We start from the raw sequence: 24,780 nt of genomic DNA, 5'->3' as shown, positions 1-24,780 counted from the left end.
TTTCTCATCCTCAATGGCGGAAATACCAAAAGGACGAGTGACAATTTGGGTCTAATGAAAGTGATCACAGCAAAGTCCAGTGATGTCAAAAAGACAACTGCCTCTCCATCTAAACTATACAAGGGCAAAAGTGACAGTTTAGGTGTAATGAAACAGATCATAGCAATGTCCAGTGATGTCAAAAGAGACAATGACTCTCCCTCTAAACTATATTAATATATCAGTTCATATATATATATATATATATATATATATAGAGAGAGAGAGAGAGAGAGAGAGAGAGTCACCCAGAAAAATGTATACACATTTCAGGAAAAGAAAAATTTGTATAAATATTTATTGCTATATGTTATAGATTGATATATATGATGATATTATGATAATATTATTATTATTATACTAATATAATTTACATCATACTATTTTTCTTTTCCTGAAGTGTATATAAATTTTTGTATATATGAATTGTGAAAATGAAGCCATATTGTAAAGAAATTTAAATAAAGGGGAAGGAGCCTCTAGTGGACATAGTCTAGTACTGCAGGAGTCAGGCCAAAACCAAGTCCAGTCAATGGACTGATAAATGTAAAAATTTGTTGTGAGCCGTTTGAGCGTCACAAAATCATGAAACTAAGCAGAATTACTCACAACCAGTTGCTCTTTCTATGTAAAATGTTTTGAAACATTAGGACTTTCCACGGTTAAGATAAAAGAACATTAATTTTCTTCTATTATGTCCTTATTTACATCCTCACCATAGCAACATCATTCACAATATCACAAATTCCTTCAGAGTTTCACATCGGCCATGTCTTGACATTATTCTGACTGATTTTCAACCAAATCAGGTGAAAGGAAGGGAAAACATTAGAGATTTCTAAAAGTGACAAACTTCCTTCTGCCAGTTGGTGGCGCTATGACTAAGACTCACAGTAGAGACTCACAGCTTTCTTCTCTTAACATAAAGTTGAGGTCTGATGTACACCAGTCAATATACACCGAAGTTATTAGCAGTGGTGTACTGTAACGAAGTAAAATTACTTCTACTACTTAAGTATTTTTTGAGAGTTTTTGTACTTTACTTGAGTTTTTATATTTCTGTCAACTTTTACTTTTACTTCACTACTGTTTTTAAACAAATTCTATACTTGTACTCCGATACATTTTCTGTTTGGCATTTTTGTTACTTACTACAAAAAAAACCTGCATCCAAGGAAGTTTGTGGTTAGTGATGACTTTAGCTGGGTATTTTTAAAAACAGAGATTTTCTACTTTGTTTTTTTTATTCTGTCCACATGACAGAATGCCCTGTTAAGTGCTGTCAGGAACCTAGCCAATCAGAAGCCTAGACAAAACTTTATTACCGGTTCTGGTAGTTTAACAACAATGGCGCTTCGCAGGAAACATTGTAGAATGTAGAAGTCCGACCGGGTCTCGTCCAAAACCACCATCGCTGTGTGTGTTATTGGAGTTCTGTATGCAGCAGCAGTGAGCTCCGTATTACATTCCGGCTCCTCTGTTCATGACCGTAATGTGGCAGTAACTGTGTGTGTATGTACACGAATGTAAAAAGTCCAGTAAACAACGTTAACACAGTCAGCAGTTTACGCAAGTCTGCTATTACACAAAATATCTTCATAAACAGAGCTGAAGTCAAATCAAGGAGACCGGCACACAGACAATGACGTCAATTCATCAAAATCTCCGTTCCCCCTGTCCACACACCACCACCGAAAACGGTGAGTTTTGGAAAATCTTCACTTTGGCAGGAGTTTTCCAAAAGCTCCGTTTTCAACGACCTCAAACTGCATTAGCATGTGGACGAAAAATCTCCCTTCTTAAAAAGACTGGTTATTATTATTATACAACACTGGTTATTAGTCACTTCCTGTTTCCTTTTATTCACCATAGATTTAAGGGCTCCTCACGGCTGAACCGTTTGAGATATCAAGAATCCCTTCACAATTTTAGATCCTCAATGTCTTCAGATCATATTGGACCCTGTTTGGTCAAAATCATATTAATCCCCAATGAGATCTAAATGTATACCACGTCTCATGCATATACGTGCAAGGGAATATGAGCTGTGCAGCTATATTTCTGACAAAGTTCCAGGGGGCGCTGTGACAGCCCTGTGCCACGCCCGAGGACCAGCCACACTGGCCTTTCTCATAAACATGTACACTCTCTATGGGAAATATTTTGGAACATTTGGCCTTTCCACTCGTAAGATATGAGAAGATTCATTTTCTTCTATTATGTTCGTATGTAAATCCTCACCATAGTAACACGATTTCAAGGCATCAAAAATTCCTTCACAGTTTCACATCAGCCATGTCTTGTCATTATTCTGACTGATTTTGAACCAAATCAGGTGAAAGTAAGGGACAAAATATTAGATTTCAAAAAGTGACACACTTCCTGCTGCCTGTTGGTGGCGCTATGACCGAGACTCACAGTTGTCATATCAGTGTGATCAGCTTTCAACGCTTAACATGATCCTAAGGTTTCATGTAGATCACTTACACAGAAGTTATTAGCCACTTCCTGTTTCGTTTTATTTGCCATAAGTTTAAGGTCTTCTCACGGCTGAACCGTTTGAGAAATCAAGAGTCCCTCATCAATTTTGTATTATCAATGTCTGGAGATCATATTAGCCTGGGTTTGGTGGCGGTTGTATCAATGTCTTGAGATCATATTAGCCTGGGTTTGGTGGCGGTTGTATCAATGTCTTGAGATCATATTAGCCTGGGTTTGGTGGTGGTTGTATCAATGTCTTGAGATCGTATTAGCCTGGGTTTGGTGGCGGTTGTATCAATGTCTTGAGATCGTATTAGCCTGGGTTTGGTGGCGGTTGTATCAATGTCTTGAGATCATATTAGCCTGGGTTTGGTGGCGGTTGTATCAATGTCTTGAGATCATATTAGCCTGGGTTTGGTGGCGGTTGTATCAATGTCTTGAGATCATATTAGCCTGGGTTTGGTGGTGGTTGTATCAATGTCTTGATGTGAAAGTTGTTCAGCTCAATGAGATCTAAGTGTGTACCAAGTTTTACATGGATACGTGCAAGTGTGTATCAGCTATGCAGCAAGATTTTCCAGGGGGCGCTGTGACGGGTGTGTGCCACGCCCAGGGCCAAGCCACAGTGACCTCCTAATGGCCGCAGATTCCAACCTGTCTGCTGATTTTCATGAGTGCCAGGATGATTGAAAAAAAAAATCCTTAGAAGAACAAGAGGGCCCTCCGCACTGCTAGTCAAAGTCAAAGTCGAAGAAGCTTTATTGTCACTTCAACCATATATAGCTGATGCAGTACACAGTGAAGCGAAACAACGTTCCTCCTAGACCAGAGGTGCTACACACAACAAAAACAAAGTACAGTGACGCAGACAGACATAGAGCTAAACATAGAGATAAAACTAAACTATACTTAAGGTGCAAGAAAAACTAGACATACAACAGAAGTGCACAGGATGACAAGACAGGAGTGCAGACAAGTGCAGACAAACAACTTGTAGACCGACTCTGTGCAAAAGAACAGTGTAGACAGTGAGTGCAAGTATTAAAGTGACACATGTAAACAGTGCTAGTGCTTGGGCCCTAAATAAACAAAAAATAATACATACAGTAATGGCAGCATAAATGAGGAATGAAATAAGATGTGCAAGTAAAATATAGATTATTGTAAAATAAATAAATAAATAAATAAAAAATAATGGACCTACACGACACTGCTTCACACACAAGCTCTAAAAGAGATAATATTTGCATGGCATACCTGTGAGAGAGAGAAAATGTAATGAATTTAATGAACTCCTTTTTCAGTAGCAGGACTGAAAAAATGGGAGGAGTCAGAAAAAAGAGTGAATGAAATTTTCTAATTTTCATTTGTGTTTATTATTAAACAATATTACATAAAAATGCTCTTACAAAACATGTTATTCTTGCTTACCCCCTCTCCCTAAGGAGCTCCTGATGTTTTTAACTCCTAGGAATGCCCCTGTCTTGGAGTTTGTTTTTGAGCTGAATTCGGGTTTAGTAATGAATCCTCCATGCACGGTGATTGGACACGGACGATATGAAGGATTAGCCAATCATTGTGAAGCAGGCGGGATATGGGTAGGACAAAAAATAGGGGTTTATTCAGACATGGTGGGTGTCAGAGTCCGTCTTGTATTTTATCAGATCTATAAAATAGTTATGAATATAAAATAATTCTGATAGACTTGTGGAGACTTCCGGATGTATGACTCGTCTAAAATGTTTTATTAACGTTTCAGTACAAAAGTCGCTAATGTTTCCATGTACAGTGGGCTGTGTCTCATTTCACCATGAAGGAGTCATTATAAATCACACCGCTTCTCTACAACACTGATGAAGACTCAACACACACCGGGTTTCCGGATTCCAGGTTTTTATGGAAATGTCCGTGAATAAATTACAGTAACAAATGATCAGTTTGAAGATCTCGGAGGTTTAGCAGAACCTTCACAGTAATACAGTCGGGTGTGTTACTGAAGGATGTGGGAAATGAGTTTATTTAAAAGTCAAAGCCTGAACTTTTTTTTTCCAAAAAAATCAGATTTTTATTCCTGGGTAGTGAATGACATTTTCCAATTACTCTTAATGGAAAATGATTTAAAAAAAAATAAAAAGCCATTAAGCCCCTTGAAGTTTGGGTTTGGGCTTTTAATAGAACGAAAACCTCAAAATTAGCCCATTTTACTAAAAAAAAAAAAAAAACTGCCCAAAACTAACCCAGACTTTCTTGGCTAAGATGGGATTTTTCTCTTTATCTGGGTTACAAAGAATGGGGAAATAACACTTATTTCCCAGGAACAAGAAAAAAGTAAAAAACTTTGTTACATAGTGTAATCAGTTGAGTTAGTGTGTGTTGGTAGGTTTGTATTTTGACTCTTGAGCTGAAACATCTGATGTGTAAAGTGTAAAAAGCTACTTCATGACCTTCACAGTGAGATTGTTGAGCAGCAGATTAACAGCACTGATTACAGACGGATTTCTCAACTCCTAAATGTTCCTGTAAGCAGCATCATGTCTGTTATCTGAAAGTAGAAACATCACCAACATCAGTCATCCATCAACCAGCCATGAACAGGAACATCTCACAAGATCTCTGACTGAACAGTTAGGAAGTTAATCAGAAGAGCAGCTCAGGAGTGAAGCAGCACTCGAAAAGAGCTCCAGAACGAGCTGAAGCAGAGAGTTCAGTCATCACACAGAAAACAATACACACCCCACTGAACATATGATTTTCAGAACAATAATAAAATAATTTTATAGACAGATACATTTTTCTTTTTGTCTATAGTTAATTCAGCTGCCTGGTATTCATGTGAAGCCATCTCTTAAACCACAAGTTTTACCTCACACCTATGCAGGAACTGTCCATTTTCTGTTGAGATCATTTTCCAACCACAGACCAGACATGTGGTGCATTTACACGCATGAAGCTTGCATTTAAAGTGTGAAAACTGACATATTCATCTGTGGTTCATCTGCTTCTGACCAACATCTGCTTTTTTATATCTGCTTTATTTTATTTTAATAATATAAGTAAGTTTTTTATACAATTACATTTGCACAAAACAATTCAGAAGATGTTTATGTTTAGGGATGCACAATGTTTATCGGACAGATAAATTATCGGCTGTTATGGGTGAAAATGACGTCATTTTATTGCTCCCATAAATAAATTTATCCGAGATTCATCCGCTTTCCGAGTGCACATAACTGTAGCTTTAACCTGCAGTGACTCTCAACCTGTGTCGCGGTCATTAGGTCTTTTTCCTGTTTAATATCGAGCATCCCTATTTATGCTCCTAATTAAAAAGGTGATTGTTGAGCAGTATTTATAGAGCAGTTCACACCACTGATAATCTGATAAACAGATGAAAATGTTTCACATTCAGATTCTCCAGATCAGGTTTGTTAAAATAACTACATCAGTTCCATTAGTTTGTAGAATGAAATAAACCTGGCAGTGTGTTTGAATGAACATCAGATGACACACTGAAATAACACTTTAAAAGTGTGTGTGTGTGTATGTATGTGTGTGTGTGTGTGTGTGTGTGTGTGTGTGTGTATATGTGTGTGTGTGCGTGTGTGTGTGTGTGTATATGTATGTTATTTAATTAGGAATGATCTTTTTAAAAGAAGTTTGATCTCATTGCATGTCTCTGCTCTAACTCTGTTCAGAAATCATCAACACTCCCATGGATTCTGTTCAATCACCCTGTGAAAAGACGGTTATAAAAACCCACTGAACTGTACAGAAACACACCAGGATTATTTTCACTAATGCTAAAGACTACACACTAAACAAACGTTCAAAAATAATTTACTTTGTTTTGTAAATATTTTCTTTAATCAGAAACATTGGTATAGTTTAGTGAGATTACTGCAGTGTTTTATGTCAGAAGAAAAATCTGAGAAACAGAAGACCCTCTTTCAGTCTGAGAAACTATAGAGATCAATAACACATCTATTTCAGGTTACCTTTTTCCTGTGGGCCCCTCCTTTTTTCTAAGTGCTGTAGTGTGTATAACTCTCCACACCCCTGCACACAGATACACCAGGGTTTGATTCACCCAACAGACCGTTTCCTCTTTGTCTCTGGTCTGATACACAATGCTTCAGTTTACAACTCTCTCTGTGTTTCTCTGTGTCATGGGTAAGTTTATAATCTCACTTATTACTTTACTAAATTCTTATTAGATTTGTTTTATATATTCACATTTATCAGTACATGGCTGTGTAAGTGAATAAGTGTGAGTAAGTGAAATAAAATAAAAAGTATAGACTAGCTATGGGCTTCACAAAGTGGAAAATCTCTGTGATCTAAGGCAAAAGTGAGGAGAGGAAACATGACCTTTTTTGGATATAACAGGAAACTTGCAAAGACAAGAGGTACAATCTTACCACTTGTATCCCTCGTACCAGCTGATTGTTTGTTGTCTTGTTTGAATGCTAATAAGCCTTATAATAAATCTCTCCTGAATCCACTCTGTGTCAATCTGGCTGTTTCTTTATTCTAAGTTAGCTAGAAACTTTTAATTTGTTTTATGATTAATTCTCTTTGCTGTCTTGGGTCAGTGTAGGGTGAAGAAGAGGTTTTGCCTGTACAGAGTTACATGATTGTTGTAAAAGTATTGTTGAGGTGCAAACATTTTTGTACTGATTTAACAATGCAGACGTCTTAAAATAAACTCTGTGATGGTGTTATAATGTGTGTTGTGTTTTCTGTGTTGCAGGTTTGCTCTCAGAGACTCTGAGCTCTTTGGAGGCAGAAGCTGGAGATAACGTCACTATTTGGTGCCAGCATGATCAGACTGATCCAGGTTCCATCTACTGGTTTAAACACACGAGTGATTCAGTTCCACTTCTTTTTGGGTGTAAAAGGTTTAGGACATCAGCTCCATCAGAGTCATGTAAATTTAATGGGAGTGAGAGAATAGTGATGTCTGTTCATGGCAGTAAAACGTCTCTCACGATCACAATCACTCATTTCACAATGAATTAATATTTAAACAGTTTTAAAAATCAATAAATAATTAGGATTTCTCATACATTCATTACATTTCTAACTCTAAGATAAAATTCCCAGGACCCTCTTACTACAGGTTTATTTTTCATAATAAATGAATATAATACAGCTAATAAAATATGAGGTGCATTATTTAAATATAAATATATTTTCTCTGTTTATTAATTGTAGAGCTTTTTATCAATAATAACTCCACCGACAGAAGGTTATATCAATATTAATATATTTAGATATTATTTATAGACTACTTGTTTATGAGTTATTGAAGTTTGGGTTAGAATGTTTAATTCATGTGACCAAACATGTTCATAACTGTCATAATTATTATTAATGTCATTTTAATAAAAAACATGTTTCTCCTCCACAAGGGCTTTATGATCTCTATTAAATCTCACTCCAGCTCAATAAGATCCTCTATATAAAATATATTCAGTGTCCCTGATTTATTTTTATATTTTATGGTCTCTGTGTATCTTCTGTGTTCCTGCAGGTTTCTGACTCGGACTCTGTGAATTACGCTGCACTTCAGTTCTCTAAGAAGAAAACCAAGAGGAACAAGAGACACGATGTAGAAGTTTATACACATGTTGTATATGTTTCAGTGAGACAGAGGAATGTGTGAACATAACGTCACATATTTATATTTTATTTTTTACTTTAAAGCTTGTATAAAGTTTCTCAGTTTGTCATCTGGTGTAAGAAAATATTGAAGTGTAAATAGATGTTATAAAATGTCCATATAATGTTTGTTTCTAAGAAAATAAGAGTTTTGTTGAGGCTCAGACAATAAAACTGCTCTAAAATGAAAAAAAACCCCACCTCATTTACATTTACATTAACATCATCTGGCAGATGTGTTTATCCAGAGTGACTTGCTTTTAAAGTCTCTATATGAATAAATCCATCCTGATACTGATCACTAGGTAAGATGAAGCTGGTCCATGTTTATCTTTGTAGGTCAGCATCAGTGTTGAAGACAAGTCACACAGCTGCATTCTGGATCAGTTTCTGAGGTTGAATGGTGCTCAGTGGTAGACCAGGAGCAAAGTGCAGTCTCACAAAGAAAAGAGACTGAACAAGCACCTGAGCGGCCTGTGTGGATTACAATGGCTGAATCCTTCTGATATTGTAAAGGACATGCTGACATGAGAGTATCAGATTAGCAATGAGAGAGGAAAAGGACAGCTGATTGTTGATGGTTACCTTATATTTGTGAGCAGTGGCTGAAGGAGAGATCAGCAAGTTGTCCAGAGAGATCACTAGATCCAGAGCTGTGATTCATCCCTACTCTTCTACAGCTCCACTCATCTTCACTGTCTTGATTGAAACTTCTCTAACTCACAGCTGTTCACTGTCTTTTTCTCATCTTCCTCCATCTTTTTCTTCATTTTACCATTTGCTTCTGAAATGCATTCAAAGTGTTATGCATTATTACTATAAGGTAAATATATCAATTAGAAATGTGTATTAATTAATTAATTATTACAGTGCCTGAAAAGTGCAGTATTATTATTTGTCACACTTCTTATTAGGGATTCAAGCACCAAAGTTGATGGAACACATCTGTAATTCTATCTGTAAATTTCCCTTTGGGATGAATCAAGTATCTATCTATCTATCTATCTATCTATCTATCTATCTATCTATCTATCTATCTATCTATCTATCTATCTATCTATCTATCTATCTATCTATCTATCTATCTATCTATCTATCTATCTATCTATCTATCTATCTATCTATCTATCTATCTATCTAATCTATCTATCTAATCTATCTATCTATCTAATCAATTCATTCACTGTTGTGGGCTTAACCAAGTCACCCTCAAGTATTGTTCTCTCCTGCCTCTGGTCCCAGTTGCTCTACAACATCTTCAGTCCCCACTCAAAGATTATATGAAGTCACATTTGTTCAGAACAAGCAATCAGGATTAATGCTAAATGTCTTTGGGTCTGGGTAGGTGTAACAGGGAATGAGCAGGATGACCATCTGGATAAGCGAGGCCCTGAAATCTCCAGAAACTAACATTAAGATTGTTAGGAATCAGCAATATCTCACTCCTGCTCTTGTTAAAGGTTATGGACCAAAGTGATCAAGAATAAACTATATAAATATATATTTAAAAGTAACAGGATTAATCAATAAAATATAGGTTCACATATTATTATTATTATTATTATTATTATTATTATTATTATTATTATTATTATTATTATTATTATTATTATTATCATCATTATTATTATTATATTGTTATATTGGGCAGCACGGTGGCCTAGTGGTTAGCACTGTTGCCTCCTGGGTTCGAATCCCAGGGTCGAACTGGGGCCTTTCTGTGTGGAGTTTGCATGTTCTCCCCGTGCCTGCGTGGGTTTCCTCCCACAGTCCAAAGACATGTACATTAGGTTGATTGGTAATTCTAAATTGCCCATAGGAGTGAGTGAGTGTGTGTGTGGTTGTTTGTCTATATGTGGCCCTGCGATGGACTGCCGACCTGTCCAGGGTGTACCCCTGCCTTTCGCCCTATGTGCGCTGGGATAGGCTCCAGCAGACCCCCGTGACCCTAGGAGTCCTAGGAATAAGCGGATATAGACAGTGAATGAATGAATGAATATTGTTATAATTTAGTTTTTCAACCAGTCCACTAGGTGAGGGTAATGCACCTTCTACTTTGGTCGCCAATCACCATTAAACATCAGAAGAAAAGAAACACAAGTTCAGTTTCAAAAATAAAAGTCTGAATTATATAAATGACTTATTTATGAAGTTGTTTATTTCTGTTTGGTTTATGTAGGACTTGCAGGGCTTGAATCAAACTGAAGATCTCAGAGCTTTAATCACTAAAACACACACACTGTACTCTGTACACACACTAGGGATGTGTGTTGTGAGTAATTTGGTCATTTGAGTAAGTGTAACAGTTAATGAATGATTAACCGAAGCAACAGGAGTTCAGAAAAATAAATAAATAAACCTCAAACCCTCAGTGCAATTCCACCTTCCTCCAGCAGGAGGCACAAAAGCTTTACTGCAGCAGCAGAGTGAATCCTTGTTTACAGACCGAACACACAAACACTTGGAGGAAATGTTAGCTGGAGTTTAGCAGAAAAACCAACAAAAATACACAGAAATCACAAAAGACTGACTTTATTTTAATAAATACACAGATTTAGGATAATCTTAAAAAAAAAAACTAAACCTGCACTCAGTGTTGTAGCCTGTTTGACTGAATACTTTTAGGCTATCACTGTTTATTGAACGGTTTTGAACTTGTTTGTGTGTAGAAATGTTTGGTGTCATTATTTCTGAAGGCTTATGTGCTTTAGAGCGTTTTTTTTTGCATGTGTCAGAGACTTGTAGAGTTCAGTGCAGTGGCAGCCGGTCAATAGGGGCGCTGGGGCACTGCCCCTTAAAGTTAGCCAAAATTTGCATAATTAAAATGTTGTATGAACCTCCCCTGCATTGCCCTGAAAAACATAGAAAAACAGACAGAAAGAAACAGGATCAGTATCGAGCTGAGATTTAACATTAGTACAGCCCACGTTCATTAATTCTCTCACCTTTCTCTGTCCATGATAATTCCAGCAGCAACGGCAATGAGAGCAATGACTAGAGTAAGGATGATAAGTATCCGTCCTCCACCTGTTAAATCAGCACAGAGTCTTTATTATCTGCTGCATCAGTAAATCAGATTTATTGTTTAAACTGTATGTGGAGTTGATCAGGACCTTTTGGTACTTCTAGCACTAACTCCTCCTTCAAGCTGCTGTGCTGAATCACGCAGGTGTAGGTGTGTTTCTGCAGATCATCAGCTGGGACTTTCAGAATGCTTCTCTTCTGGAAGCTTCCATCCTGGTTGGGTAACGTCTCTCTGAGCTCCACGTCCTCGTTCACGTCCTCTCCGTCCTTCCTCCAGGTGATATTCACTGCTTTGGGGAAGAAACCTGTAGCGTGACACACCACCTCTGGAGAAGGCGAGTGTTTCTGGATCACTGATGCTGTAGGAGGAACTGCAGAGACACACAGAGACAGAAATATTAAAACTTGACCGATTTATACATTTCCATGTGACTTTCACATGTAAATAAATTTTATTTAAAAGTGTGTCACAAGTCTCTTTTCTCTTAGACAGTGAGACGGAGTGTGTTAATCATGTAACATTTTCTGGTTACCAGGATGTAAATGACAGTTCAGATAATATAAGCAATATAGATAAACATACAGGTGAAGAGTAAAAGTCTTTCACATGTAGAGAAATATCTACAGAACTATTTGTGTGTGTGTGTGTGTGTGTAACAGAGCAGATCACACACTTTACCTTTCCTCTCCAGAGTCTCTCTGCCATAAGTCACAAACTTCTCTAACCATTCGATACACTCCTTCTCCAGGTAGTTTCTCTGGTCCATAGTAAATCCAGGATCATTATCCCACATGTTCTTGGTGACCTCAGCTTCATCATTATCTGCAGTCCAGGTTCCAGTTGTCAGATTCAGACTGATGAAATCTTCTCCATCATAACCGTACTGATCATATCCTCTAGTGCTGCTGTCATCATGAAGCTCACAGCCGTACATCCTCTGTAATGTGTGACTTCCTGCACATACACACACACTAGTCTGTAACCCTATTGTGTGACCTTTATTGTGATGATATACATATTTCTAGATGAATGAATCACTCTGCCCTGCTGTTACAGGAAAATAATCAACACTGGCATTGTTGTTAGTTACCGCTCTGAAGTTGATTATTTTCAGATAAAAGCATGACTCCAAATATTTTATTATTCTTATACAACAGCAATTTGCTATTTTTGTTAGAAATATATAAATATATAATTCTATATTTATATAGCTACTACTATTTCTCATTTGAACTAAAAAACAAGGCCACAAACCCAAGAGAGTGCCCTGTGATTTGTTCGTGTGAAGGCAGGATTAAAGTTACAGCTTTATCTCTGATTGTTACAAAATGCTTTAAAAATTGTGTTCATCTTTACCTTTATTGTGATCGTTTTTCATTACTGTATACAAAAGTTGACGGATATCTTCCTGATCATACTGCAGTCGCTCTGTCTCTCTGTTCCAGTAATCTGGATCATCAGCACTGATCTTCTGTATCCACTCTGTCTTTGGGATCATCTTCCTGTTGTTACTGTCATAATATACAAACTGCTGTCCATCCACCAGACCCACAGCAGTGAATTCTGGGAAATTTGTTCCTGGTGTGTAGTTGGTGTAGAGGAACTGCAGAGAGTGTGTGTCTGTAAAATTCAGAAATAGTTTTTGTAAAACATCACATATACAGTAAAAGTTGCATAAATCCTGCAAAATTCAGAATGATGTCACCAACATCCCCACCTTCTGACTTAATAAGGCCACCCAACACACACACACATTCTCTCTCTCTCTCTCTCTCTCTCTCACACACACACACACACACACACACACAATAACGCTGCTCATTTCACTCCATGACCACCCCGTACTGCTGCTGTCTGCACATTGCACATTTCACACACATAGTTTTGTTATTTATTACAGTTGTTCACATTTTACATTTTTATACAAGGGTTAAAAAACAGTCGTGTAAGCATTTCACTGCATAAAATAAAATAAAATTTGAATTTGACACACACACACACACAAACACTCCCCCCTGTTAGGAAACTGTGTTAGATAAGTCAAACTGTGTGTCATCAGTAAATCAGCTTTCACTGTAAATCTGTAGTTTTATAGGAAAAGAAGTGAATCTTCAAGGCTGCGTCTCAGATGAAATACAGCGCGCTTTCATTTGAAAAAAAACTTCCGTGTTTATTAAACTTCCTCATTTTACCGAAGTTTAGTAATTTAGTAGTCCACAAATCCTTACATAATGTAGCTTTCTAATTATTAGATAGTTTAAATGTCTAAACTCACCTGATGATGAAAGATGGACAGAAAGCGTGAGAAAAAACAGAACTTCCATTATTCCTGTCATCGTCCATTTTACAGTGTAGACTTTACCCGAAAAAAGGGGATAAACAAACAACTAATTCCATGAATAAACTTTAGTAAAAAGCTGGAGTAAATGTGGCTCGGCATTCCACAATTTTCAAGATTTACACCAACATAACATCTGTAACACTACAGCCTCCGATAGTCTCCGGATATCCGTATGGGTGTAACCTAAATTCCTCTTCCTACAGTCCCGAGGAAATTCATAATACAACACACACAGGGGTGTCGCTAGGGCTAATCATTGGGCTCGAGCCCCGGATGATTTTAATCTAGCCCCGAATGTTTTATCCCGAATTTTTCCACCGGAGTGTAGAGGAATTAATAAAATGTTGACCGGTTGATCACTGTTACCGTTTACTGTACACGATTTTGACTGACATCTCTCTCTCTCTCTCTCTCTCTCTCTCTCTCTCTCACACACACACACACACACACACACACTAAAATACCACGAGAGTATGCGCTGGAATATGCTCTAGAACCGCTCTCGCGATGCTGTAATGTCATACACCTGTCGGTCTGCGCGGCGCCGATTTCACACCACGTGACTAAAACACCTTACAGCCCTCGAGCGGGGCAGCAATAAAAATAAAACGGTCAGGAAACACAACAATCTCATTATTCAGATAAAAGTCTAACTTTTAATATTTAATGTAAACACAGTTGATAAAAGTCGGCTAACAAATGTATTCTGTGTCAAAAAGGAGGCCCACTGTCTCTGATTCTGAAAACCCCTGACATATAGGACCCTTTAGAATATTATTCCATACACAAGACGTACAAAAGCCTTAAATTAAATAAATCTAAAGACAGATCTAAATAAAATATAAACTGTTAAAGCACTAAGACATTACAGTCTGAACATCATGACTTTCTATTATTCAGCTAATGCAGTATTTAAGATAAAATACAGACATGACTTAGGTGAACAATGGACCAGAACAGACTCCATCATTCGGCTGTTCTGTCTATTGATAAAGGAATTCTCAGCACTAGAAATACTGGTATGGTAATCGACCATTTTGCTCAAGTCCAGTCTCGGAGAAACTCTCTGATAATTCCACCCTCAAAGAAATAGGATAAAAAAGTCACCAAGAGCATGAAGTAGACAAGATACAAGCAGCAAGACAGATGAGAGAATGGGAGATGAGAGAACAATAAGAGAATTAAAAAAAGAAACAAAGAATAATACATACATTAGTGGCAGCATAAATCAGGAATGAAATAATAGGTGCACATATAATATAGATTATTGTAAAATAATAATAATAAAGTATCTACACGGCACTGCTTCACACACAAGCTGTAAAAGAGATAATGCAAACCTGTGTGAGAGAAAATGTAATGAATTGAATGAACTCCTTTTTTAGTAGCAAGACTCTGAAATGATGGGAGGAGTCAGAAAAAAGACTGAATGAAATTTTCTAAAGTTGCATACTGTTTGTGTTCATTTGTGTTTATTATTAAACAATATTTCATAAAAATGCTCTTACAAAACGTGTTATTCTTGCTTACCCCCTCTCCCTAAGGAGCTCCTGATGTTTTGGGCTCAGCCCCTGATGTTTTCAAATCCTAGATACACCCCTGCGCACACACACACACACACACACACAAATTACTAAACCAATTTCAAGTCTCTGTTGGGAGAAAAGAACAAGGTGAAATTAATTTAACATCTAAAACATTTTTATTAGTTTGTGTCTTGTGTCTGTGTCTTCAAACTCCAGTAAAATGCAGTGTGTGAGAGCTTTAATGGTTCTTGTGCTGCTTGTGCCATATGCAGTGAGGGAAATAAGTTTTAAACAAGTTAAACATTTTTCTAGTGCAGATATTCACATGTAATGTAGACCAGACATTGATATTAACTCAATAAAACTATACAGAAAAAATGGAATAACAGAAAAAGTATTGAACACAGTAAGAAAAACAGCTGATTGTAGTAATTAGTTCTCTTTCCTGTGTTGATTATAATCAGTTGGGTTAGTGTGTGTTGGTAGGTTTGTATTTTCACTCTTAGAAAAAAGGAGAATCCACCTCTGAGTGCAAGTAAACAAACCATTTATAAGCAAGCTGAAGCTCAAAAACCATCTGATGATGTGTAAAGGGTAAAGAGCTACTCCATCACCTTCACAGTGAGACTGTTGAGCAGCAGATTAACAGCACTGATTACAGACGGATTTCTCAACTCCTAAATGTTCCTGTAAGCAGCATCATGTCTGTTATCTGAAAGTAGAAACATCACCAACATCAATCATCCATCAACCAGCCATGAACAGGAACATCTCACAAGATCTCTGACTGAACAGTTAGGAAGTTAATCAGAAGAGCAGCTCAGGAGTGAAGCAGCACTCGAAAAGAGCTCCAGAAAGAGCTGAAGCAGAGAGTTCAGTCATCACACAGAAAACAATACACACCCCACTGAACATATGATTTTCAGAGCAATAATAAAATGATTTTATAGACAGATACATTTTTCTTTTTGTCTTTATTTGTTTCAGCTTCCTGCTAGTCATGTGAAGCCATCTCTTAAACCACAAGTTTTAGTTCACCCCTATGCAGAAATTTTTCTGTTGTGATCATTTTCCAACCACAGACCAGACATGTGGTGCATTTACACGCATGAAGCTTGCATAAAGTGTGAAACCTGACACATTCACCTGAGGTTCTCACCAACAGCTGCTTTCTTTCACTGTTTTTAACACTATTCTGCACAAAACAAAACAAAAAGTTTATGTTCATAATTAAAATGTAAATGTTGATTGCTGTGCAACAATTATATGGGACAGTGGTAGCTCAAACAGTTAAGACTCTGCGTTATTGATTGAAAGATTGGGGTTCAAGCTCTGGCACCATCGAGCTGTTGCTTTTGGGCCCTTGAGCAAGGTCTCATTCTATTGTGTGGAAATCACTCAGTTGTCTTTTCTTGAAATCAAAGAAAAAGAAGAGGATTTTACAGAAAAATAATTCTAAATATCGGTCATGTCCTGACTGTGAAACTTAACATTACATTAAAAAAGTAAATATTTGTGTTTGATGATTTCCTCCTCTGACCCTGAGCCTGTGTTAAGAACTGCACCATAATCCTCGCAGATCAGCTTCAGGAGTCTCTAATTAATGCAGTATCTAATCACACAATATGGCCCTTTAATAAAATCTGTTAAAAAAAACATTTAAAAAATTATATTAAAAATAATAATTGTAAATAAACAGGATTTATGAAGCTACAGAACATTTTTACACAAAGTTTACTCTTACACAACACAAAAATAAATATGATTATAAACTATGTAAATTAATAATTTTCTGATATGTGAATCCCTGCAAATTATAGATAAAATCTGTTCTGTTTATTAATCACAAGTCAACTGTCGACGTTTAGTCGAAGCCGGATTTTTCTTATGTAGTTACAGGAAGCGTCCACAAGAGGGTGCTAAACTTCCACACGGCTCGGAACACGTTCAAAAGGGTGGCCAGGACGCTACACACTATCTATATATATATATATATCAGCGGCGGACCGTGCATTTCACACCTAGGCCTTCACTGGTGTCCTTCCTGAATTAATCCACCTCTATACCATCATTATGACTCCACGGCAATAGATACTAGATCCGTTTTATTACGGTTACTTTTCTCAAAAAAGACATTCTTGATGCCGTATGCAGCAAACTGCAATCTCCAGAGGACGCAGCATCCGAAATGAGACAGAGAATATAGAAACAATGTATATGGGCAGGTCACTGCCTCTGAGACACTCCAACTATCCAATCTAAGGACGGGAAATTGCTGACGTAATCGTATACCAGCTAGATGGCCCCAGTGATGCCAACTCGAAATCTGATTGGTTAAAGTAACAATTCCATCGCCACTTATTTTAAGCTCCGGGCGCCTGCAATATTGATTCTGAAGGCCTTAAGGCAGGTTTTCACTCTGGGAACACATGATGTCAGCCACTAGCTGAAATATGATTGGATAAATACTCTTATCATAAATATACACTACTGGAAGCAGTGCAACCGAGAGAAAAGCTATGAAATGTAGAGAATAGACTATTGGTGACTATTAGACTATTGGTGAGGCCTTTTTTTCTCCTCTCAGATAACACACACACACACACACACACACCCACACACACACACACACACACACACACACTGAACATTCAGCAGTAATGGTTGGAAACATATCATCAGCTGGTCAAAGTGTATGTTCAATAATCTATATCTGTCTATTACAGCAGTAAGATCCAGATGGACGACGTGCTGCGTTTTATCAAGAGGAAGTCCGAGGAGTGCCTACAAGAGGTGGAGGAACCTGACCAGAAGGAGGCCTATTTCTTCTGGCAGATGATGGAGCTGCGTTGCAGCAAAAATGGAGTAAGTGTTTTAGTTGATTGTGTATTGAATGTTACAGCAAAATTATTCATGATAAAAGCAGCAAGAGATTTAATCTGCAAATAAGCTATATTTGTCAGAATGAATAAATATACCTAGCCTAGAGTAGCTATTGAAGTTAAGGATGTTTCTTCTACAGAAAGCACTGCTGGCAGACATCGCCACTGTCCTTTTCAAGAGCTACAGACTTCTGAAGAAAAGGGTATTATTTTATTTTTAATGGTTTTAATTAAACTTGTAATTTCATGTCGTAATGTGTAATATGTTATATTAGCTATATCTTTGTTTATGAATACGTCAGCGTCAACATCGGTCTACTTTGTATACTGTCATTGTGTTTTGTATTTTTGTGTTGTTTTTGCTTTATTTTTTGCTGTCTAATGTGCCAATTCCATATACAGAGAGAAGTTAACAACCAAGACAGTTGGTGTCTTCGGCTGGCAAAACTTTTGTGCTCTGCCGACCCAGAAGACGAGACTTTGGATGCTTTAATTCAAATGGGAGAGGACCTTGGTATGGATAACATAAACAATATTTTAGGAACTTCACATGTTGTAATTAGATCATGAAATCTGGCCTGTTGCACAGACCCAAATCCTTACATGCATGTTTGGTGTTTCATCTGCAGACTCCAGAGGACTGTGGTATGCCGCACAGCTGTGCTTCATCGCTGCAATGGAGGAGCTGCAGATTTTACAGAGCCCCAGTTTTGAGCTTATTGGCTGTAACAGGTATTGGGTGTGTGTTTGTGTGAGAGCGCATGTGTATGATTATTTTTCAGACTTGCTGCTAAGACACCTTTCTCTTTGTACAGTCTGCCAATCAGCCAATCAGCCATGAGGGAAGCAATCGAACGTAGTGAGGTCTATGAATATGTATGCTCACTGACCATAGGGCTTCCCCAGCCAAATTTCCAGGTTAGACTTTCTCTTTTTATTTCTGTTTAATATTCTTATTACCTCAGTCAGATTTAAGCATGAACCTTTTTGCTAAGATGGAGTGACTCTGTCTCTTAGATCTTCAAGTGCTATCATGCCAGCAAGCTAGCTGAGTTTGGCCTTCTTGACCAAGCCTTCGAGTACTGTGAGACCATCGCTACAGCAATTGCTAAGTTACCACGCTTAATCACCAAGACCACGATGGAAATGACCATTGCGGTAAATACAATTATCAATACTTGTAAAATGGTTCCAAGGTTTTAGATGCAAAATATTTAGTCAGTTTACTTTCCCTATCTGTCTCGTAGCTGTCTGAGAAGCTTCACCAAGGGAAGGGAGAAGAACCAGAGTGGCTGCTAAACCTTCGTCAACTGTACGCGGACAAAGTGTTTAAGCTGAAGGACTCCCAATGTGGCCTTATGACTAGTGAGATGCTCACTCTCCAGCGTCCACGTCGGGAAGGCCGCGTTACACCATGGGGTATGGTCATCCAACATTTGGACATAAAACTGAACTTAAAGAATTTACAGTAATGATTTAAAGAACAGTGAAGATCTTTAACATATTACACTGGGCCCAACAGTCTGATCAGTTCATATACTTGACTGAAAAGCATTATTAAAAGGTTTGAATTTAATATGGTCATATTTACATAAAGTGTGCATTAGACTTTGGGACAGAAGGGATCAGAGATTAGGTACCTGAAAAGATGATTTCAGGTTGCTTTTTCAAAACTATAGCAAAGTTAAGAGACATTAAATATGCAGACTGTGTAAGCTTAAATGTGTAAGCTGTAAAATGTATTTCTTGAGGGTTCTCTTGTTTAGACGATCAGTCGATTTATCACAAATTGTGTGGAAAATGTGTTTTAGCAAGTACTCATCTTTAAGGTACCTTACTATACTAGGAGACATTGACAACACACTTCTTATTTGTTACTGAATGATTGTTTATTTATTTAACAGAGGATTTTGAGTCCCTGTACACTCCAGGAGAGCTGCTGGGTGAAGGAGGCTTCGGGAGTGTCTGTGCAGGAGTCCGTAAGGCTGATGGAAAACAGGTAACAGGACTGCACATCTACAGTTCATTTGCACTAATCAACACAATACATCACAACTTGTGGACTACATACAGTATGTCTTGGTCAGATTCTCTATAAGAATGTAATTGTGTTGTATATGTGAACAGGTCGCCATTAAATATGTGGGAATGGAAATGAATGAAGCTTTCATCACCATTGTAAGTAAACTTCCTTTACTTCTCAGATTTTGCACAGAAGTTATACATAGAATTCTGTGTCAATTGAATTGTTTCTGTTAAGATAATAATGAATAATTCATAATAGACACCTAAGTCATTACTAATCCAAGCCTTTGTACTGTAACATTTCTGTTACAGAATTTAGATGTAATCACTCCACACCCATGCTAATTGTATCTGTTTATATTTCAGCCTGGAGAGACGGACAGCCTTCCTCTGGAGGTCGCATTAATGCAAATGGTGTCCAAGCCAAATCACCATGACAATGTCTTGGAGCTGATGGAGTGGTTCGAGATGTCAGACTGCTACATCTTGATCCTGGAGCGACCCAGCCCCTGCACAGACCTCCGGAAATTCCTGAAAGGTCACAAAGGCCGACTGTCAGAACCACTGGCACAGCACATCATGCGTCAGGTGGTTCAGGCCGCTCGCCACTGCTCTGACTGTGGTGTCCTGCACCGGGACATCAAGTCAGAGAATATACTCATCAACACCGACACACTGCAGCTGAAGCTGATCGACTTTGGTTGTGGTGATTTGCTGCAGGACATCCCCTACAGATATTATGCAGGCAAGCACATCATAAGTATTGGAAAGAATGAAAAAATGCAGTGGAGAACCATTTTTGTGACGTTGCTGACAGTGCTCCTTCTCTCTTTTGCACTCAGGAACTAGAGCTTACTCCCCACCTGAGTGGTTATGTGAGGGCGAGTATTTGGGTGTTCCTGCTACCGTCTGGAGTCTGGGAGTTCTACTGTTCGACATGGTGTGTGGAGACCTGCCCTTCCAGTGCGAAGACGACATCATTGCCCGGGACTTGCACTTTGCTCACGACCTGTCTGAAGGTGAGAAAGTCCAAACCCATCTTGTTTAGACATGTATAGTAACGTATGAAAACTTATCAAATAATCATTTTAATAGATTTTCCAAAAAAATATTTCATCTAGGATTTCTGACTAAACGTCTCTCTCATCACTACACACAGGTTGCCGTGACCTGATCCTGTGTTGTCTGGAGCTATATCCTCACTTGCGCCCAACGTTCCAGGAAATCCTCAGCCACAAATGGTTTAAGGGAACCTCAGAAGAATGTTAAGGTGAGACAGTGAGAAGAGAATAGACCTTAATATATAGAGCAAAAACATGCTGTAATAGTCTAGATTACATGGCTTGTACTGCTCTGTAACAGAGATTGGTGTGTTTATCTAATTATATGAGATTACACAAATAACCACAGAGATTAAAAATAAAATAGATTATTCTTTATAAAATAGTTTTCAGTGAGGGAGTCTATAAGTAAAAATAAATCCCCATTAACACACAAAGTAATCTGTGGCTATAGAAATGTTCAGCTCAAAATGATGCTAACAAATACGTAGAACACGTTAGTTTAATTCTTCTAGACCTTTCTGCAGTATCTACAGAAAAGTAAAGGCTGTTTATATTTATATATATTGTAGTGCACTGAGCAGGGACAGAGAACAACACACAGAGCCCGGGAGCACGTCAACACCAGCTTTTAATTATTCCGAACTGAAAGTAGGGAAGACAGGAACTCAGGTTAGCAGGAGAGCAGAGGGGGAGAAAAAAAAGAAAAAAAAGGATAACCAACTAAGGAGATTCTTCCCTGAAGGGGCGCCTAGGCCAGGGAGGGCTAACGGCAGCGGCAGCGTCCTGGAGAAGGCTGAAAATGGCTGGGGACGGCAGGTGCAGATCCGGGAGGGGCTGAGCTTCAGTGGTTCCACGAAGGCCTTGCTTTAGTCCGAGCTGCCTGCAAAACAAAACACACCATCCCTATTAGTCCAGCAGGGGGCTTCCTCCTACCTTTTGGGGCTGGCGAGGCCAGCCTCTCTGTTGTGTCGCTCAGCTGGAGGGTGGATAGTTTAGCGGCACTTCTGATTGGCCCAGAGCGTTTTGGCGCGCTTTCTCCTGCTCCGCCCTGCACTCCAATTTAGTGGCGCTAGCCATGGTGCTGATCCGCTTCCGTCTATGCACTGTCCAGGGTGCTGCATCCCTGCAGCTTGTTTTTTCCAGGGAGAGGGAGGGGACGAGGAGCGACTCTTTTCTGCATGCGTGCGCGGTGTGCGCAGCGCCGTCACATATATGTATGTATGTATATATGTATGTATGTGTATATATATATATGTATGTATGTATGTATATATATACACTATATTGCCAAATGTATTCGCTCACCTGCCTTGACTCGCATATGAACTTGGGTGACATCCCATTCCTAATCCATAGGGTTCAATATGACGTTGGTCCACCCTTTGCAGCTATAACAGCTTCAACTCTTCTGGGAAGGCTGTCCACAAGGTTTAGGAGTGTGTTTATGGGAATTTTTGACCATTCTTCCAGAAGCGCATTTGTGAGGTCACACACTGATGTTGGACGAGAAGGCCTGGCTCTCAGTCTCCGCTCTAATTCATCCCAAAGGTGTTCTATCAGGTTGAGGTCAGGACTCTGTGCAGGCCAGTCAAGTTCATCCACACCAGACTCTGTCATCCATGTCTTTATGGACCTTGCTTTGTGCACTGGTGCACAGTCATGTTGGAAGAGGAAGGGGCCAGCTCCAAACTGTTCCCACAAAGTTGGGAGCATGGAATTGTCCAAAATGTCTTGGTATGCTGAAGCATTCAGATTTCCTTTCACTGGAACTAAGGGGCCAAGCCCAGCTCCTGAAAAACAACCCCACACCATAATCCCCCCTCCACCAAACTTTACACTTGGCACAATGCAGTCAGACAAGTACCGTTCTCCTGGCAACCGCCAAACCCAGACTTGTCCATCAGATTGCCAGATGGAGAAGCGCGATTCGTCACTCCAGAGAACGCGTCTCCACTGCTCTAGAGTCCAGTGGCGGCGTGCTTTACACCACTGCATCCGACGCTTTGCATTGCACTTGGTGATGTATGGCTTGGATGCAGCTGCTCGGCCATGGAAACCCATTCCATGAAGCTCTCTGCGCACTGTTCTTGAGCTAATCTGAAGGCCACATGAAGTTTGGAGGTCTGTAGCGATTGACTCTGCAGAAAGTTGGCGACCTCTTCGCACTATGCGCCTCAGCATCCGCTGACCCCGCTCCGTCAGTTTACATGGCCTACCACTTCGTGGCTGAGTTGCTGTCGTTCCCAAACACTTCCACGTTCTTATAATACAGCTGACAGTTGACTGTGGAATATTTAGGAGCGAGGAAATTTCACGACTGGATTTGTTGCACAGGTGGCATCCTATCACAGTTCCACGCTGGAATTCACTGAGCTCCTGAGAGCGACCCATTCTTTCACAAATGTTTGTAAAAACAGTCTGCATGCCTAGGTGCTTGATTTTATACACCTGTGGCCATGGAAGTGATTGGTACACCTGATTCTGATTATTTGGATGGGTGAGCGAATACTTTTGGCAATATAGTGTATATGTATGTGTGTGTGTGTATATATATATATATATATATATATCTATCTGTTTTATAAATATATATCTGTTTATAAATATAATTTCTGAAGATGTGCTTGCATTACATGCAGCCAAATATTAGGCATATCCAGTATGATGATAAATCATATTAATGACATATGAAACAAAGAAATGAATAAACAAATGTGTATATAAATGTGTATATATAAACAAATATATTTTTGATTAAATGTTCCATTTTTTTCTTATTTAACCATTTAGATGTCCACCTCGTGAAGGAGCATGCCCAGGAGATGCTGAAGGCCATGGGGGGAGTCTGAGCAACACTCCTCTAACACACACACACACACACACACAACTCTATCTCAGCTAGCTTAAAGAGTGATCAGGACATTTTAGGAAATCTATTGTTGGCTGTTCAGTGGTCATTAGAATATAAAACTAAGATTAAACTCTTAACTTTTCCCCATTCATTTGTAGAACTGCGTTTGCTCTCCATTTTGTTTGATGATAGATTACTTGTAACTAATTTATAAGATTAAGCAACCCCCAAAATTTGAATAAAGTAATAAATGTCCTGGTCATACTTTAAACACATCTCTTTTATTTTCATATCTCTCTCCACTTGCTCAAGATCTCCACAGGTAAGTAAATACTTATTACTGTCTTTTATTTTCTGCAGATTTAACCCTGTCTTGCTTTTCTTCTCTCCCTGAGCAGCTGTACACAACATCGCTGGCCTCTAACATCAACATCTGTTGGTGCTCTCTGACCAACGGACGGCATCAACATCTGCAGCTCCGATAAGCGTTGCCATCTTTAGATGAACTTTTTATTATATATATATTACTCTATATTATCTTTATTATAGGTTTAAGATTTTTCTATACTTTACTGTTTAGACATTTAAGATTTTGTTGTATTTTAATAGACTTAACTGTTTTATACATTTTTATTAATAACCTTTTATCATAGCTTTACATCTTTTATTGTAGTTCTATTTATTATATATATTATACTGCATTAAAAATTTATTAGCTCATATTTGAAGTTTCATTGTGATCATTCCCAGTTTTTCTGAATGTTTCTGATGAATGTTGGGGTTGAAATGTAAATCTAGAAAGGAAGTCTGTTCAGAACTGAGGTAAAGATAAAGTCAGGCAAATACAGAGTGGTCCATGATGAAAACCTGCTTTACTGTGCACAC

The 24,780-nt window shown here is 38.4% G+C and overlaps 1 protein-coding gene and 1 pseudogene across 1 annotated transcript; one reads left to right on the top strand and one right to left on the bottom strand.

The window, feature by feature from the left end:
- The first annotated feature begins 118 nt into the window (after positions 1–118).
- Positions 119–24,497, top strand: LOC131343065 (uncharacterized; annotated as a pseudogene).
- LOC131343071 (BOLA class I histocompatibility antigen, alpha chain BL3-6-like) lies at positions 10,698–13,958 on the bottom strand. The gene is made up of 6 exons (XM_058374483.1): positions 13,482–13,958; positions 12,563–12,826; positions 11,885–12,160; positions 11,295–11,576; positions 11,127–11,208; positions 10,698–11,033 (listed from the first exon to the last, which is right to left on the bottom strand). The coding sequence occupies exons 1-6, from the start codon at positions 13,540–13,542 to the stop codon at positions 10,982–10,984; spliced, it is 1,017 nt and encodes a 338-aa protein (XP_058230466.1). The 5' UTR covers positions 13,543–13,958; the 3' UTR covers positions 10,698–10,981.
- Positions 24,498–24,780: the final 283 nt, after the last annotated feature.

The sequence above is a fragment of the Hemibagrus wyckioides genome, linkage group LG22, assembly GCF_019097595.1.
Source record: "Hemibagrus wyckioides isolate EC202008001 linkage group LG22, SWU_Hwy_1.0, whole genome shotgun sequence".
NCBI classification, from domain to species: Eukaryota; Metazoa; Chordata; class Actinopteri; order Siluriformes; family Bagridae; genus Hemibagrus; species Hemibagrus wyckioides.
Note: the sequence above shows the minus strand (reverse complement) of the source record. Positions and strands in the feature narration are given on the sequence as shown.